At 44.1% G+C, this 14,638-nt stretch overlaps 1 protein-coding gene across 1 annotated transcript; it reads left to right on the plus strand.

Moving 5' to 3' along the window:
- Positions 1-1,504: 1,504 nt before the first annotated feature.
- Positions 1,505-11,742, plus strand: slc4a1a (solute carrier family 4 member 1a (Diego blood group)). Its single transcript, XM_089019627.1, has 21 exons — positions 1,505-1,655; positions 2,413-2,484; positions 2,603-2,661; positions 3,725-3,825; positions 3,888-3,934; positions 4,010-4,175; positions 4,341-4,476; positions 4,652-4,721; positions 5,407-5,449; positions 5,529-5,713; positions 6,363-6,570; positions 6,631-6,834; positions 6,963-7,111; positions 7,197-7,391; positions 7,770-8,003; positions 8,072-8,161; positions 8,440-8,612; positions 8,689-8,930; positions 9,900-10,069; positions 10,936-11,109; positions 11,286-11,742. The coding sequence occupies exons 2-21, from the start codon at positions 2,458-2,460 to the stop codon at positions 11,361-11,363; spliced, it is 2,751 nt and encodes a 916-aa protein (XP_088875753.1). The 5' UTR covers positions 1,505-1,655; positions 2,413-2,457; the 3' UTR covers positions 11,364-11,742.
- Positions 11,743-14,638: the final 2,896 nt, after the last annotated feature.

Genomic DNA, 14,638 nt, shown 5'->3' on the forward strand with positions numbered 1-14,638 from the left:
CAGGCAGGCGCTACCGATCCATGCGCACCAAAACGAGCAGACATTTAAAAAGCTTCTTCCCCCAAGCCATTAACTCTTTGAAGTCTTTGAACTCTTTCAACAGTAGCCAAAATGGAACTGTATAGTGTCACTTAGCAGTTTTTTTGACGACGATACTAGTGCAGCGTGTTCTACCGGAAACAAATTCCTTGTGTGTTCTACATACTTGGCAATAAAGATGATTCTGATTCTGACACTACTTTTCATCCTATCCATGTCACTTTAGACTTAGTTGATATCTCCAGCAACATTTATCAAGGTGCAATTTTCACCCGAGTCATAAGATCGTAGCTAATGAACTGTCCAGTGTCTCCCTTTCAAGTGTGTCCGACGTCGATATAATCATATTAAACACGATTGACATTAGTCCTCATGACTCGCATAAGACTTCTTCTCTTTTTTTTTTAAGTTTTCACGCTGAAAAAGGCTGACGGACACTTTATGGAGCCTTTCATGCTTTGGTCTGGTGATTGACAGCTGATTATCAGTAATGGTGCTTCTTTGGGTAAACAAAAATAATGACAATGGACAGCATTTATAATAATAATAATAATACATTTAATTTCTAAGCACCTTTCAAAACTCTCAAGGATACTTAAGTCGGTCAAAAACCAAATTGGTTGAGAACCGAGACATTCGAGGTTTAACTCTATTTGGTTCCAGGCCACATCATCCACATTTTTGCAGCATGGCTGAAATCCATTCGCTTCGTGGGTGAGTTCAATTACCAACTGTTTTGCATAAATGGCTGCGCATCAACTTTATTTTGTACTCCACAGGCATAGAACACAAATCATGAGATCTTCACAGATGGATTCTGGCTTTGATGTGAAGGAAACACTTGGGAGCCCTTCACCAATACTATCAATTCGAATCCCATATCTCAAACGATTGGTCCTTAACCTCAGTTTTGGAAGATCAACTCCGAAACTGACCCTTAATCCACTATCCCTCACTCAAAATCCCTAAATCATGCCTAACTCTTAGTCTCCCACTACAAATCTTGGTCCCAATTACGTAGTACATAATCCTAAAATGTTAGTAACCAAAACCCCAGCCTATCGTACCAAAACCCTAACCTATCGTACCAAAACCAAAAATGCCTTAGTCCTTGTCCCAAAACTTAACCAAAAGCCACTCAAAATCATCGTCCTGTGCCCATAATTTGCCAAACTTGGGGGGGAATCCCAACGATGTCAACAAAATGACGTGTTTTGACATGATTTCTACCCCATGTGTGCTCTCTTATGTCCCCCCCCCCTCCATCTTCAATCTACCAACCGACCCCCTAGCAGCAAAGATCATGCCATCAGACGTAGCGCCATCAGCCATGCTTCTTGAGGGCGGAGTAGTCCAACTAGGGTTGGGATATCCCCACGTTAAGGTGGCCCCGAATGATAGCGCTCACGTGGGGTTTTATCTACGCCAACCTTGCGTGGTTGCTAGGCAACGGAACGACCTGATGGGGGGTACGGCACTTTGACCAGTTTGACGTAGTTTTGCTTTTTGGGTGTTCCCGCTCTTCACCGTGGGGTCTTGCCGAAGTCACGGCTCATTTTCGTCGTGGTTTACCTACAGCTGCCGGACCGGAACAAGGCAGGAGGACCTGCACTCAGGTAGGGGTGTGGTCTACTCAGGACCAGGGTCCACCTACTTTTTTTTATTGATACTTTATGTCATATAGTTTATCATACAAACTTACCTTAACCTGTCGTTGTTAACTTGTAATGTGGTTCATTGTCTTTAAACCCATCGTCGCTGCCCCTAACCAGCAGTCCACAGGCCATTTTTTTCTAACCCACACCTACTAACTCTTAGTCACCCTAAAAAATAATTCTTAAATAATACCACTTGGGCCGCTAATTCAAACGCAGAGTCACCACCAACCTTGGCCCTTAGCTCATATTTCTAAAATCTCATTTTCATCCTAACACCGTTCCAGTTTCTAACCCATAGTCTCTACTCAGTCCGTAAAATAGTTGACCAAAGTTCAACAGTCCAGAAAGTGACTCCATTTTTGTTAATGACAGATTTTGATTGTAAATCCACCATCGTGTTAAATTGTTATGTAAAAATCCACCAGTTTCTGAATTAGCGACTTCATTTCTATTTTCTTAGTTTTTATTTCCTGCATTCAAGTCCTTTAGGGGGACAGAAGACTAACGGGTGTGACTCAAAGATAGACCGTTCTAACGGCCGATTATCTGTCCGAAGCCATCAGTCTGTACTTCAAATTAGAGAGACTTTGTCTTGTAGTCACTTCTCCCCTATGTTTTATCGTTGCTATTCAGATTGTAATTGATTTGATAGACTCTTTCACAAATAACAATAAAGCTAACTTTCACCACCTTTCGCCACATTTGTCTTTCAAAGGTAATGTACCAAAAGTAGCCAACAGTGGCAACCCAGAACGCAGCAATGGATAACACATTCACATGTGACGAGGTTGGTTTTATGTTTTGTCATCAGCGGGCTATCATTTCACATGAAAATCTGTTAGATCAGACAAGTTTAAAACACCCCACCACCACCTCTGCATGAAATCCTTTCTCCTCCCTTGTAGGATAGTGACATGTCATATGAAGACCGTGATTCCGAATTCGTCCCCTCCCCGCTGAGAATGTGAGTCCCGAGCAAACACCATCACCAAAACGTTCAGTCTTACTTGCAGTCTTTGACAATTCCCAGAAATATATGTGAACATTGGGAGGGATAGTTAGCAGACTGTATCTAATGTCTACACTGCAGCAATTTTCTCCAACTTTCGAAGTTAGAGTGAGATTTGCTTCCCTCTTGTGGTCGCCATTCAAAGCGCAGCTCGGTGGCTTGAAATGAAAATGTGTAGATACTGCCCTCGTGTGGCCATGGCGAGAAATGCAGCCTCTTGATGTTGTTTTTTTTTGCTCATTACGTCAATCGCGATCGACCTGTCGATCTGCGAGGTACTATCAGTAAATCGTATGACATACAAATAAAGTTACGTATTTTTGAAAATACTCGACCCTAGCCTATCAGTCATCCCTTCACTTGATTGATATACCGGAGAACCAATCAGATGACATCTCATTATGAGCTACGACGCTCCTGGTCCGTTGCAAAGTTAACAAGCTAGTTGTTAGTTATATCCTAGTTTTTTCGCTCGTTTTTTCCCTTGTAATCGTAAAATAGGGTATAAAAATGAGTGGGGGAGCTGGACCAAGTAAGAAGAAAAAAAGTATCCCTTTTATTCGGAATGGGAGAAGGACTTATTTTTTTCACGGTGACATTTGCAAAGTGTGTTTGTCTCGTCTGCCAGCTATTAGAGTGAACTCAGGTAATGGCAAAAAAAAAACATAAAAATATTGTGTTTTGCAACATATGCGGTTATACATCAACATACATTGCAAAAATTCTCAATATATTCCTCAATAAATATAATGCGTAGATCATTTTAACGTGGTTATTTCAAAAGTAGATCACATGCTGAAAATAAATGTGAGCACCCCTGTCATTATTTGATTTACAGCACTTAAAAGACGAGAACCATATTTTAAAACTGGACCAGATTCTCAAGGCAGAATATAATGTCCGTAAAATGGAACAGGATGTCTTTAAACAGCAGCAAAATTATCAAAAAGTGGACAGAAACATCCTCCTTACAATCATTCTCATCTGTTGTTACCAAGTTTACCTTTCTCCCCACCAGGAGGACTCCAGCGGACCGCGGTGATGTGTGTGACCTGGAGAATGGGAAGAACGTGGATGATACACCCCGGGAAACATACATTATTCCCCGCAATTCAGGAGGTAGGCTTCTCTCACTTGCCCCCTTTTGACTTTTTATTGAATTTCCCATGTGGTTCTTTCAGCAAACCTCAACCTGAACACCAACGCCACCACAAGAGGCGATGCTCAGGTCAGTGTGTAATCTTAAAATCATGTTTGTAGCCACTGTTGTTCACTACCTGACCGGACTCTCTGGGGCGTGCAGGCGTATGTTGAATTGAACGAGCTCCAGGGGAACACTTGGCAGGAAACGGGCCGCTGGGTGGGCTTTGAGGAGAATTTCAATGCTGCCACGGGAAAGTGGGGTGCTTCACACACATCCTACCTGACTTTCAAGAGTCTCATCCAGCTTCGCAAGACGATGAGCACAGGTGATTTTGGACTGCTAACTTGTCCTAAAAGTTGTTTGGAATGTTCACTGATGGACAAAAATGTTCTCAAAGTGGACCATAATGACGTCTTATCAGACCAAAGCACATTTACACAAATTAGAATGATCTACTATTTTTTTGCTGACATTGGTGTTATACACACAGGTGCCGTCATCTTTGACCTCAACGCGAGCAGTTTGTCTTCGATAGCCGAGAAGGTGGTGGACGCGCTCGTCGACAAGAATGAGATCCGTGCTAGCGATCGGGATGCTTTGTTGAGAGCCCTTCTCATGCAGCGCAGGTATGCGGCTAATCTTGTTTACATGATATGTTAGCCGGTTGTCTTCTTACTGTTTATGAAACTACTTTTTTAATGGGATTTTGTGACAATCACATACATATGTGATTACTGATCAAATTGTACTTTGTACTTGGCAAAATAAATGAATCAATCTTCTTTGTGTTCTTCCCTCCAGTCAGACTCAGAGACCCGCGGTGTCTTCCTCAGGAGACATTGAAATGCAGACCTTCTCTGTTTCTACAAAGGTATTGGATTGCATTTGTATAACCCTTTATTCATCTCGCTGCGGAGACATTTACATTTCACAGCAACAAAGTGATAAAAGTAAGAGAAAAGGAAAGGAAGAAGTAGAAAAACAAAATATAGGAGCTGCTGTAAAGGCAGCCACTCTTGAGGCGCCATCTTGAAGTCAAAACAACAACAAACCTAAATAACAAATAATGTGACACAACACAAAAGACACAGACAGTCATAAGCACTTTCTGCACCCTCTTTGTTGTATGAAGCAGTTGTAGATGGATCAAAGTGTCCTTTTCACCGGTGGATCATGGAGGTCATGGTCAAATGTGCACGTCTGCTACAAGCTCAATGTTGAAAGCAAATACGAAGCTGTAGCATGTATTGACGAAAGAGAGAGATTGACGTAAATCCGCTGTCCATACTGTCCAACAGCGCCGACCTTTCCGCTGAACAAAGCGGGGCTGTGAAAATGCAGCCCATTACAGGCACAAAAACGCACAATCGCCCCGGTGTTGTCCAGTGATGACAATCAAATGGCACCGACATTCCACTCAAATCAAAAACAGTGCTCCCGAAAAGGCGCAAAGTCTCCTCCTTGATGCCGCCATCTTGGATTTCTTTCTTCATAAGTCCCCCCCCCCCCAAACATTGAAACTCCACATGTATCAACATTTCTTTTTTTCTATCCAGAGAGACAACTCTGACAACATGGAAGCCTCCATCGTCCTCTCAGGTATCAACCACAGCACATTCAAATATTTGGATTTTAGAGCTAGAACTGAAAAAAACATTATTTTTTTCTTTCCCCAAAGGTGCCATGGATCTTCTGGAGAAGCCGGTGGTGGCTTTCGTCCGTCTGAGAGACTCAGTGGTGATGGATTCTGCCATGGAATGTCCCGTCCCTGTGCGCTTTGTGTTCATCCTGGTGGGCCCGAGCCAGAGCGGCATGGACTACAGCGAGAGTGGTCGCGCAATGGGCGCTCTGATGGCCGACTGGGTGAGGAAAAACTCACACTCCCAATCGTCTTTATTGGATTGGAGAAATGTACATTTCCCCAAGGAGCCAATTGAAGAACAAAAGTGATCTCAAGGCACTTTCCACACACTCGGATACACTTTATGAGAATGGGGTGTGAGAGACCTTGGTAGGGTGGAGAGAACAATAAGCGCAACAACAATCATATAAATGAGAGTAACTTTGTTAGTAAGTCAACGTTCTGCGCTATGCTACGCTGTCAGAGATGTTCGATCGGACACTGTGGACAAAGACTCGAACCCAAAACATAGTTTTCTTGATTAGAATACCACACCTCTTGAGTTCTAAACACGAACAGCTGCACGCAATAAAACATTGTCTTTTCCATGAACTGATAAATGTGTAACCTAGCTAATGAGCTCTTCCTGTGAAGGAGTTTCAAGTCGTAAATTCCTTCTGTCATAAAGGAGTTTCCCAAGTCCTAAATTCTGTCCAAGGCCAGATCTCCTAGATGAAGATGACAGTTTAACAAGCTGTGTCTGTTGACATCAGCTTGACCCCAGGTTGTCTCGGCTTCAATTGTGTATTCGAGTCACACATGTTGACTAAGCATATAACAGCATGAAACTTTTAAATATGATAACTTCTTCTTCTTCATCATACGCTACAGGTGTTCTGCCTGGAAGCTTTCCTGGCACAGACCGACCAGGATCTGACCAACGCCATTGCCGACTTCATGGACTGCAGCATCGTCATCCCCCCCACAGAGATCCAAGACCTGGGGATGCTGGAACCCGTCATCAAGTTCCAAAAGAAGATGCTACAGGAACGACTGCGCCCATGCGACAATCGTCTGGCCTTTGGCGATAGAATTCAAGGTAAGACAAAGTCGAACAAGACTTGAGCGTAAAACTTCAGCGGCTATTTCGTGTTTCTAGTCACCAAAGCACCCGAGCCGCCAAGAGAAGATCCCTTAGCCCGCACCGGGTATCCTTTTGGCGGTATGTTCAAAGACATCAAGCGTCGCTACCGCCACTACGTCAGCGACTACACAGATGCCATCAACCCACAAGTCATGGCCGCCATTATCTTCATCTACTTTGCCGCCCTGTCGCCCGCCATCACCTTCGGAGGACTTCTAGGTAGGACGGATGCCCGCATTGCCCCATTCGCCCTGGTATCACCTCATCAGCGTGACTAAGCCTATGTGGTAACGATTTAAGAAGCACTCTTTTACCGTTTAAAATCACGTTACCGTTCTTCGTTTTAGCCGATAAATCGGAGAAGATGATGGGTGTGTCAGAGCTGATGATCTCCACCAGCATCCAAGGCGTCATTTTCTGCATCTTCGCCGCGCAGCCTGTCCTGGTGCTTGGTTTTTCCGGACCGTTATTACTCTTCGAAGAGGCCTTTTACACCGTACGAATCCACCTCGAGTGACCGCCATTTCCTGCTTCTTTTGTGCCTCATCCGTTAATTCCTTTGTCCATCTCATGCTTTTTAGTTTTGCAAAGGCAGAGGGATTGAGTACTTAGTGGGTCGTATCTGGGTGGGCATGTGGCTCATTGTGATCGTGGTGATCATCGTGGCGGTGGAAGGCAGTTTCCTGGTGCGCTACATCTCCCGTTTCACCCAGGAAATCTTCTCCATCCTCATCTCGCTCATCTTCATCTACGAGACCTTCAATAAACTCTTTAAGGTTTCCATTTTTTCCATCTTCTCATCATCTCAAGGTCCTTTTGTTTAACGATACTGACCTTGGCGTTGACGTTTCCCTTACTCACACTGCCCTGGATTTACCATGCGCCAAACCTTAATCCTAGTCCCTAAAACAAACATTTCTTTAATTCTAATCCTTGTTCCGAACCCTGACTAAATTCTTCACCTACCATCACTTCATCCCAAACCACCACCGCCTCTAATCCACTGGCGTCAAAGTCAAGGCCTGAGGGCCAAATTTGGCCCGCCACGTCATTTTATTCGGCCCACGAAGGCAAATGTTAAGTATCATGATGCTTGCTAAAGACCGAAATTTCAAATTGAAAGACTTGTCCTTACGGTGTCCCCTCCTCCGCAGATCTTCAAGACCCATCCTCTGTCACTGAACTATAAAATACTGAACGGATCCCTGGAGAGACCCTTTCACACCATCTACAACTGGACTTCCAACGGAACCGCTTTCATCCAGAGCGTTCCTGTCCAGGGTCCTTTCCCCAATACCGCGCTTTTATCCCTGTGCCTTATGTTTGGCTGCTTCTTCATAGCCTACTTCCTGCGCATGTTCAAGAACGGCACTTACCTGCCGGGTTGGGTACGTCACCCACGCCGACCTCAAATCTGCTCTTGCGACATTTTCCTGATCAGCCTTCTTTTCAACAGCTGCGACGTCTGATTGGAGATTTTGGCGTCCCCATCGCCATTTTCACCATGGTTGCTGTGGATGTCAGTGTTGACGACACTTACACTCAAGTAAGTCATTGAAGCGTTCTTCTGTGTAAGCTCTCAGTTGTACAGGAGTGGTCCATCGATGAGTCTTTTTTTGAGAATTTGGTTAGACAGTAGGGATATATATGTAGGGCCGAAACTACCAGCAAAATATTTTTATTCGCTGACGAAGCCTCTTGGATAAGAAGTGAAACTTCAAAGAAGTACAGATGAAGGCTGAAGAAACCTTCTTATCGATTGAAGCGAACTGTTTTTTTCTTTATCGTGCGTACTAGTGAGGATGGTACGTTGCTCTCTTGCAGAAACTGGTCGTACCAAAAGGCATCCAGGTGACCAATCCCGCCGTCCGCGGTTGGTTTATCAACCCTATGGGATCCCCTTCCCACGGAGACTTCCCCGTCTGGATGATGGCCGCCTCCTGCGTACCGGCATTGCTTGTCTTTATCCTCATCTTCCTGGAGTCACAGATTACCACGTATGTGAGAGTCAAATTGCGCTTTAACTGTTTTTTTTATGGTTTTTAAAATGTCCCTGTTTTGTCCTCCTTCTAGGCTGATTGTTAGCAAACCGGAGAGGAAGATGGTGAAAGGTTCCGGTTTTCATTTTGACTTGCTCCTCCTGGTCACCATGGGTGCCATCTCTTCTATTTTTGGAGTTCCATGGTTGAGCGCCGCCACGGTGCGCTCCGTCACGCACGCCAATGCTCTCACCGTTATGTCCAAGGGCCCCAAACCCGAGATCGAAAAGGTGTTGGAGCAACGGATCAGCGGCATCCTGGTGGCCATCTTGGTTGGTAAGTTCTTGGGGTTGATCTTAAACTGAGTCAAGTTGGAGGCCTCTGCTATCAAAGCGTTCAGATCTTTCACACCTTAACAAACGCTGGAGTCACTTCCTGGTAATCCAGTGCTGGGCCGTGGATTTCATCGCTAGGCCTTCAGTAGTGCTATGTCTGAATCAATCCAGGCTGAAAAGGTGTAGTGTGGTTTACTACAAGTCCACGAGAGGGTACCATTAGCCAGGAAATAAATGACCAACCTTTCTTAATGATCCATTTTTTCTTAGTCTGTTTTGAAAATGGCTTTAACAGTAAATCTGCAATCAAATGTATTTCTTCCCCTCCTTCAGCCATTGTGGGTTGACAAAACTGCTAATAAATGGTAATAATAATAATAATAATACATATCATTTATAAGCGCCTCAACACAATATATTTGCTTATGCAGCTCGCTACCAATGCAGTGTGCTAGCTCTGGCCAGTATGCTCTTGTCACTAGAGGCTTGTGATCAGAACAGTTTTCGCAAACGATAATTGGCTAGTGGCTTGCTAATCATAGTTTGCGAAAACTCTGACGTTGACCAGTGCCTTCAAGAATGCGTTGCTACCCCTTTTGGGTTGCCTAAGCGAAATCTGATTGGTGAAAGCAACCGTTTGATCGACACATTTGATGCGACAGAGCCTGCAGAACTCATTGTGAAGGCGTCCAGGTAGATTTCTTACCCTGGTAACAAATGATGGCTTAAATGTGATTGGTTAAATGCTTAAACATGAAAACGGACATCTGGAAGCAGCGCAACGGGGGAAATGTAATAAAAGGAAGCTGAAAGACAAATTGGAATTATTTAATCAGAATTAACAAAATACAATTAACATCAGTCCGTGATTCAGATATTTTTAGGCCAGCAGAGAAGGTTTTGCATGCCTTGACGGTCCGCCACTGTGGGACACGACTGAAGTAATACATGTCCAACTTCTCTGTTCCAGGTGCCTCTATTTACATGGAGCCCTTACTGAAGATGATCCCCATGACGGCCCTGTTCGGAATCTTCCTTTACATGGGTGTCACATCCCTGAGCGGAATCCAAATGTGGGATCGGATGCTTCTGTTGATTACACCCAAAAAATACCACCCATCCGACGCCTATGCCACCAAGGTATAAACAGTTTTGCCTCTTCTTTTTAACTCATTCACTGACAGACGTGCAAAAATGTGTCCAGTCCAGTGCCAGGGTTTTTGTCATTGTCACTTAAATTCCAGGACCCACGGAATATTGAGTTTTGGGACTACATAAACATTCAATACACCGTTAGAAACCTTATAATAATAATACATTTAATTTATAAGCGCCTTTCAAAACTCTCAATGTCACTTTACAGTCACAGGATATGTTTTTCAGCGGGTGAGCAGCGGCAGCCACACGCGCCAGCATTCACTCAACCCGGAAGTAACTCAAATAGATAGAAAGCTAGCTGGCTAATAATAATAATAGCTGGCGCGTGTGTTATTGAATATTGAAGAATCTTAGACTCTCTTCTTTCATCTGGAAAAAAAGAGTTAATTCCTAAATTATGAGTCTGGAGTTATATGTGCTTGAAATGAGGGTGGCTGTTCAAAATACAATGCGATAGTGCTTTAACAACAGATGACGCTGGAATAAAGCGCTAACATTGAAAAAGGGAAATGCTGCCTCCTTGTGGAAAGGAAAAAACATCACCAGTGGCCATGGCCAGCGCTTTTACCGCACCCAAGCATTAAAAAAAAGCCATTTGGGAATGGCACTCTAGGGACATATTTTCAATTCCTGAACAAATGTGTGAATGGCAGTGAATGAGTTAATGTTACAATGGCTTTTTAAGATGTAAAATATTTTTCACAAATGCTTTGCCTCATTTTTAGGAACATATAGGCCCACGTTACCGCTGTATTTTAGTGTTGGTCATAGTGACTTGAAGATCTTTTGTTCTGAAGTGGTACATGGTGTAAACTGGAAAACACTCTACTGACCTGTTGTTTGCATAGGTATCGACGATGCGCATGCACCTTTTCACGCTGATCCAGCTGGTGTGTTTGGCTGTGCTCTGGGTGGTGAAGATGAGCCCCTTCTCCCTGGCACTGCCTTTCATCCTGCTACTCACCGTGCCACTGCGCATGTTCATGACTGGCACACTCTTCACAAACCTGGAAATGAAATGTGTAAGTTCTTCAAGATTCTTTGTTGTTGTTTAGAATGATTCCCTTTTTGGGGGGTTGGAGTGAGAAAAATGTTAATGCTGAAATGGGACAATTTGGGTTTTAATATGGACACAAGGTCCAAAAATCATTTGTGGATGATGTTAAAGAAATGCGTTTTATGTGTTCATGTATTACAGCTGGATGCGGATGATGCTAAGGTGAAGATTGAGGAGGACATTGGTGAGGATGCATACACTGAGTCCCCTCTTCCATGAGTGAAAACAACTTCAATTCTAAATTAGAACCATTTATTTTATTTTATTTTTGGGGGTGAAGGGGTCTTTCGTGCAGCATAACCTGGGCATTATTTTGTTTCACCATTGCAAGTGATGCAAGCGGCATTGGTTCTTTTAGATGTAGATTTTTCTCTTGTGTGTATTTTATTGGTTATTCTTTAAAGGACAACTGACACCATTTTTTTTTTTGTTTCCTAACTGACATCAGAAAAACGTTTTATAGCAGCTAAAGTCCCCAAAACACCCAGGCTGTTTTCAGACCAAACAAAGTACCCAAAATGCATTGTGTGTCGCTTTCTTGGTCAGGGGCGTTCCTGACGTGACGTCACGTCAGGCATCGTCATCAACTCGAAAACAAGACTTCCTGAATACTCAGTGCGAGTCTTAAAACATAAAATATAGCTATATGCCGTGGAATCTTTGTAAAATACGCTCAGAAGTCATTTGAAGTGATTTTACAAATTATGGACACAACTTGTCCGCAGGCGTCGGTTGTCCTTTAAAGGGTGACATAAAATGCATTGCATGTATTGTTTTTAATTGAAGTGAGCAGGATATTTATTATTCATGAATTCACATATGAAGTTTTTTTTTTGCTTTGTGTTGGTGGTTTGTCAAGTTGTCATTTCAGGGTATTTTCTGTCAAGTGCCAAAATTTAGCATTATATTTTAGACATATCTTGTTGTATCCGAAGTGAATGAAAGTGTTTGACAGAGAACATTAATACATGAATATTTTGCTTCTCTCTGTCTGTTCATGCATAACATAAATAAATGGATGAATGTTTGTCTGTATAAACACAACACAGCAGGCTTCCATACGTGTACTTTATTAAAAAGTTGTTCTTTAGCTTGTTTTTTGATCTTTGAAAACAGGACATTTCTAACGTATTAAACGAAAACATGACATTTGTGTGTGACGATTTGAACAATTAAAAGTCACATACACCACCCAAATGCGTTGTTTCGTATTTTAAACACAAAAAAATATCGCCTGTGGCATTTGAAACGTAAATATGCCCGACAGCAAGCGAACGCATCGCTGTTTAACATGGCCCAGAAGCCTGGGAACTGTTGGGTTTTCCTCACCAGCTTGCCGCGATTGGACGGCCCGGTGTTCCGCCCACAAACACACAAGGTGGAGTTGGAAAAAAAGGAAAGGGAAAAAATTCACGCTGATCTAATATATGAAGCTGTCAAACAGCCATCGGCAATTTCGAAAACGAGCATTTCATTTAACGTATAAAGGCATCTAGCTCCATATAGTAACGCATCAGTGGGTAGGCATACAAAAAAAAGATATTATGATAATAATGACGCAAAACTAATAACATGCGAAGTATGCCATCTCAGGTTCGAGATTTGAGGTTAGTCAAATGATTCGAAGTTTCGGTGTTGGAAGCTAGTTCGGTTTACCCCATCAAAGTGTTCTAAACATCGGCAGCGGAGTAGACATGATGGCCGGTGTTCGTTCCGGGTCGATCGGGCGTCCCCATCTGATGTGAAAAAAATGCGATGGCGGCTGACGGAAACGACGGCGATGGCGTCGGTCCGACAACATGGAAGACGCCTCGGCGTCGTGCAACGGTTGGGTGGGGAGTGGGAAGCTTGCTTCGCGTTGGCTGGAGGGAGACGGCGAGTGCGATGGAGGCGGGGGAAGAATCATCTCTGCGGGGACTGGAGCCGAGGACCGACGGCGCAGTACTGGCGATCGTTCAACCCTCCCCTTCTTCCTCCACAACGACGCCGAGAAGCAGCGAGGTAAGCCCAAGCCGAGTCACCCCACGCTCGGTTCGAAACGCGATACGATTGCGCCACAAACGAATGACTTACATTCGCTGGTCTGACCGTAAATGTAGTATTTTATACGTGTGAAAAACGCGGCACGGTTAACGGCCCCTCTTTGTACTCGACCAACGGCGGTGGTAAGGGGACAGACGAGGTCGGCCATAGCCGTATTTCTTGTCCTCTGCGGCTGGGGGGGAGACACTCGCGGACACGAGGCCCGGAGGTAACAAATGTTCAAATGACATTCTAGATTGCGCTAAGTATATTTTCTCGGTGGATGTTAATGTATTTTTGATTTGTTGGGAACTCTCGGTACTATCCACGCGGAGATCTCCATGCGGCAGTTGGCAGAAAAACCAGCCGCCCCTCACGGTTAGCCATCAGGGATCTTGGTTTAATATCACGCCGCCCTCTCTCTCCCCCTTCTCTCTCCCCGACCAGCCTCGGACTACTGAACTCCTCGGTGAACCCGCCTTTCTGGTCGTCGCTTTTCGGCTTGACAAAAGGTAACCACGCGGTTGAGTTTTAAGCCTCGTCCGGTTTTTCTTGGTTTCGCAGGCCGCTATTTTCGACCCAGTCACGGTAGGTTTGCTCGGAAGCATGGCGGGCGTTGCAGCTTGTTTGTGGCGCCACGGAACCTTCCCGGTCTTCGACGTTATCTTAGCCAGTTTTAAATTATGCACAATGCTAAATCGAATGATGCGGTTTATCTATACGTTAAGAAATTTTACACGGTTAAATAAACAGTTTGAGTAGCCCTTGTTGACTATTTTTCAGTCTTTGTGGCACCTCCAGCCCTACCACCGCAACGTTCAGAGCCGACCCATGTGTTGGGAACGTGTACATAGTTGGGGTTTGGATTATTTATAATTTAGAATAGTATATTATTTTCAAACGTGTTCGATGTTTGTGTATTTTAAAAATGACTCACTGTGACCGTTAAAGTTGGGTTTTTGTCAATTTTAGGTTGAAATTCAATTCTCCAGAAAACATTGTCGGATGCTGGAATCGTCTTAAACGATCCCAAACTCACGATTTAGTATAAATTAATGCAGCACGAGCTAAAAAAACGTGGAAAAGGTTCGTTGTTTAAGCTCGGTATCGAAATGTTCGGCGTCGCTGGTTCGCCCCCAGGCTGGTGCTTTTCGAGCTAACAGGCTAGCCGGAGCCATCAAGGACACGACGAACAACGAGCATCCGCCATCATGGAAGCGCAGCTCGGTTACGCCTCGCTGAAGAATAAACCGCAATTGCGTTGTTAATTCTTGAATAAAACCACACACAAACACGGATGTCACATAAAAATTATTTTGTTAACCGTAGACGACGATATGTCGCTATTCTTCCGTTTGATGGTCAATATTAGTGTCTGGCGCGGCGGAGCTAGATCCGTGGGTGATGAGACTCCCGTGGCGCAGTGACAGCCGCCATTGTGACCGCGATGGTCGGACAGCAAAAGCAGATCC

This window comes from Hippocampus bargibanti, linkage group LG17 (genome assembly GCF_051943395.1).
Source record: "Hippocampus bargibanti isolate YZ-2025 linkage group LG17, ASM5194339v1, whole genome shotgun sequence".
NCBI lineage: Eukaryota > Metazoa > Chordata > Actinopteri > Syngnathiformes > Syngnathidae > Hippocampus > Hippocampus bargibanti.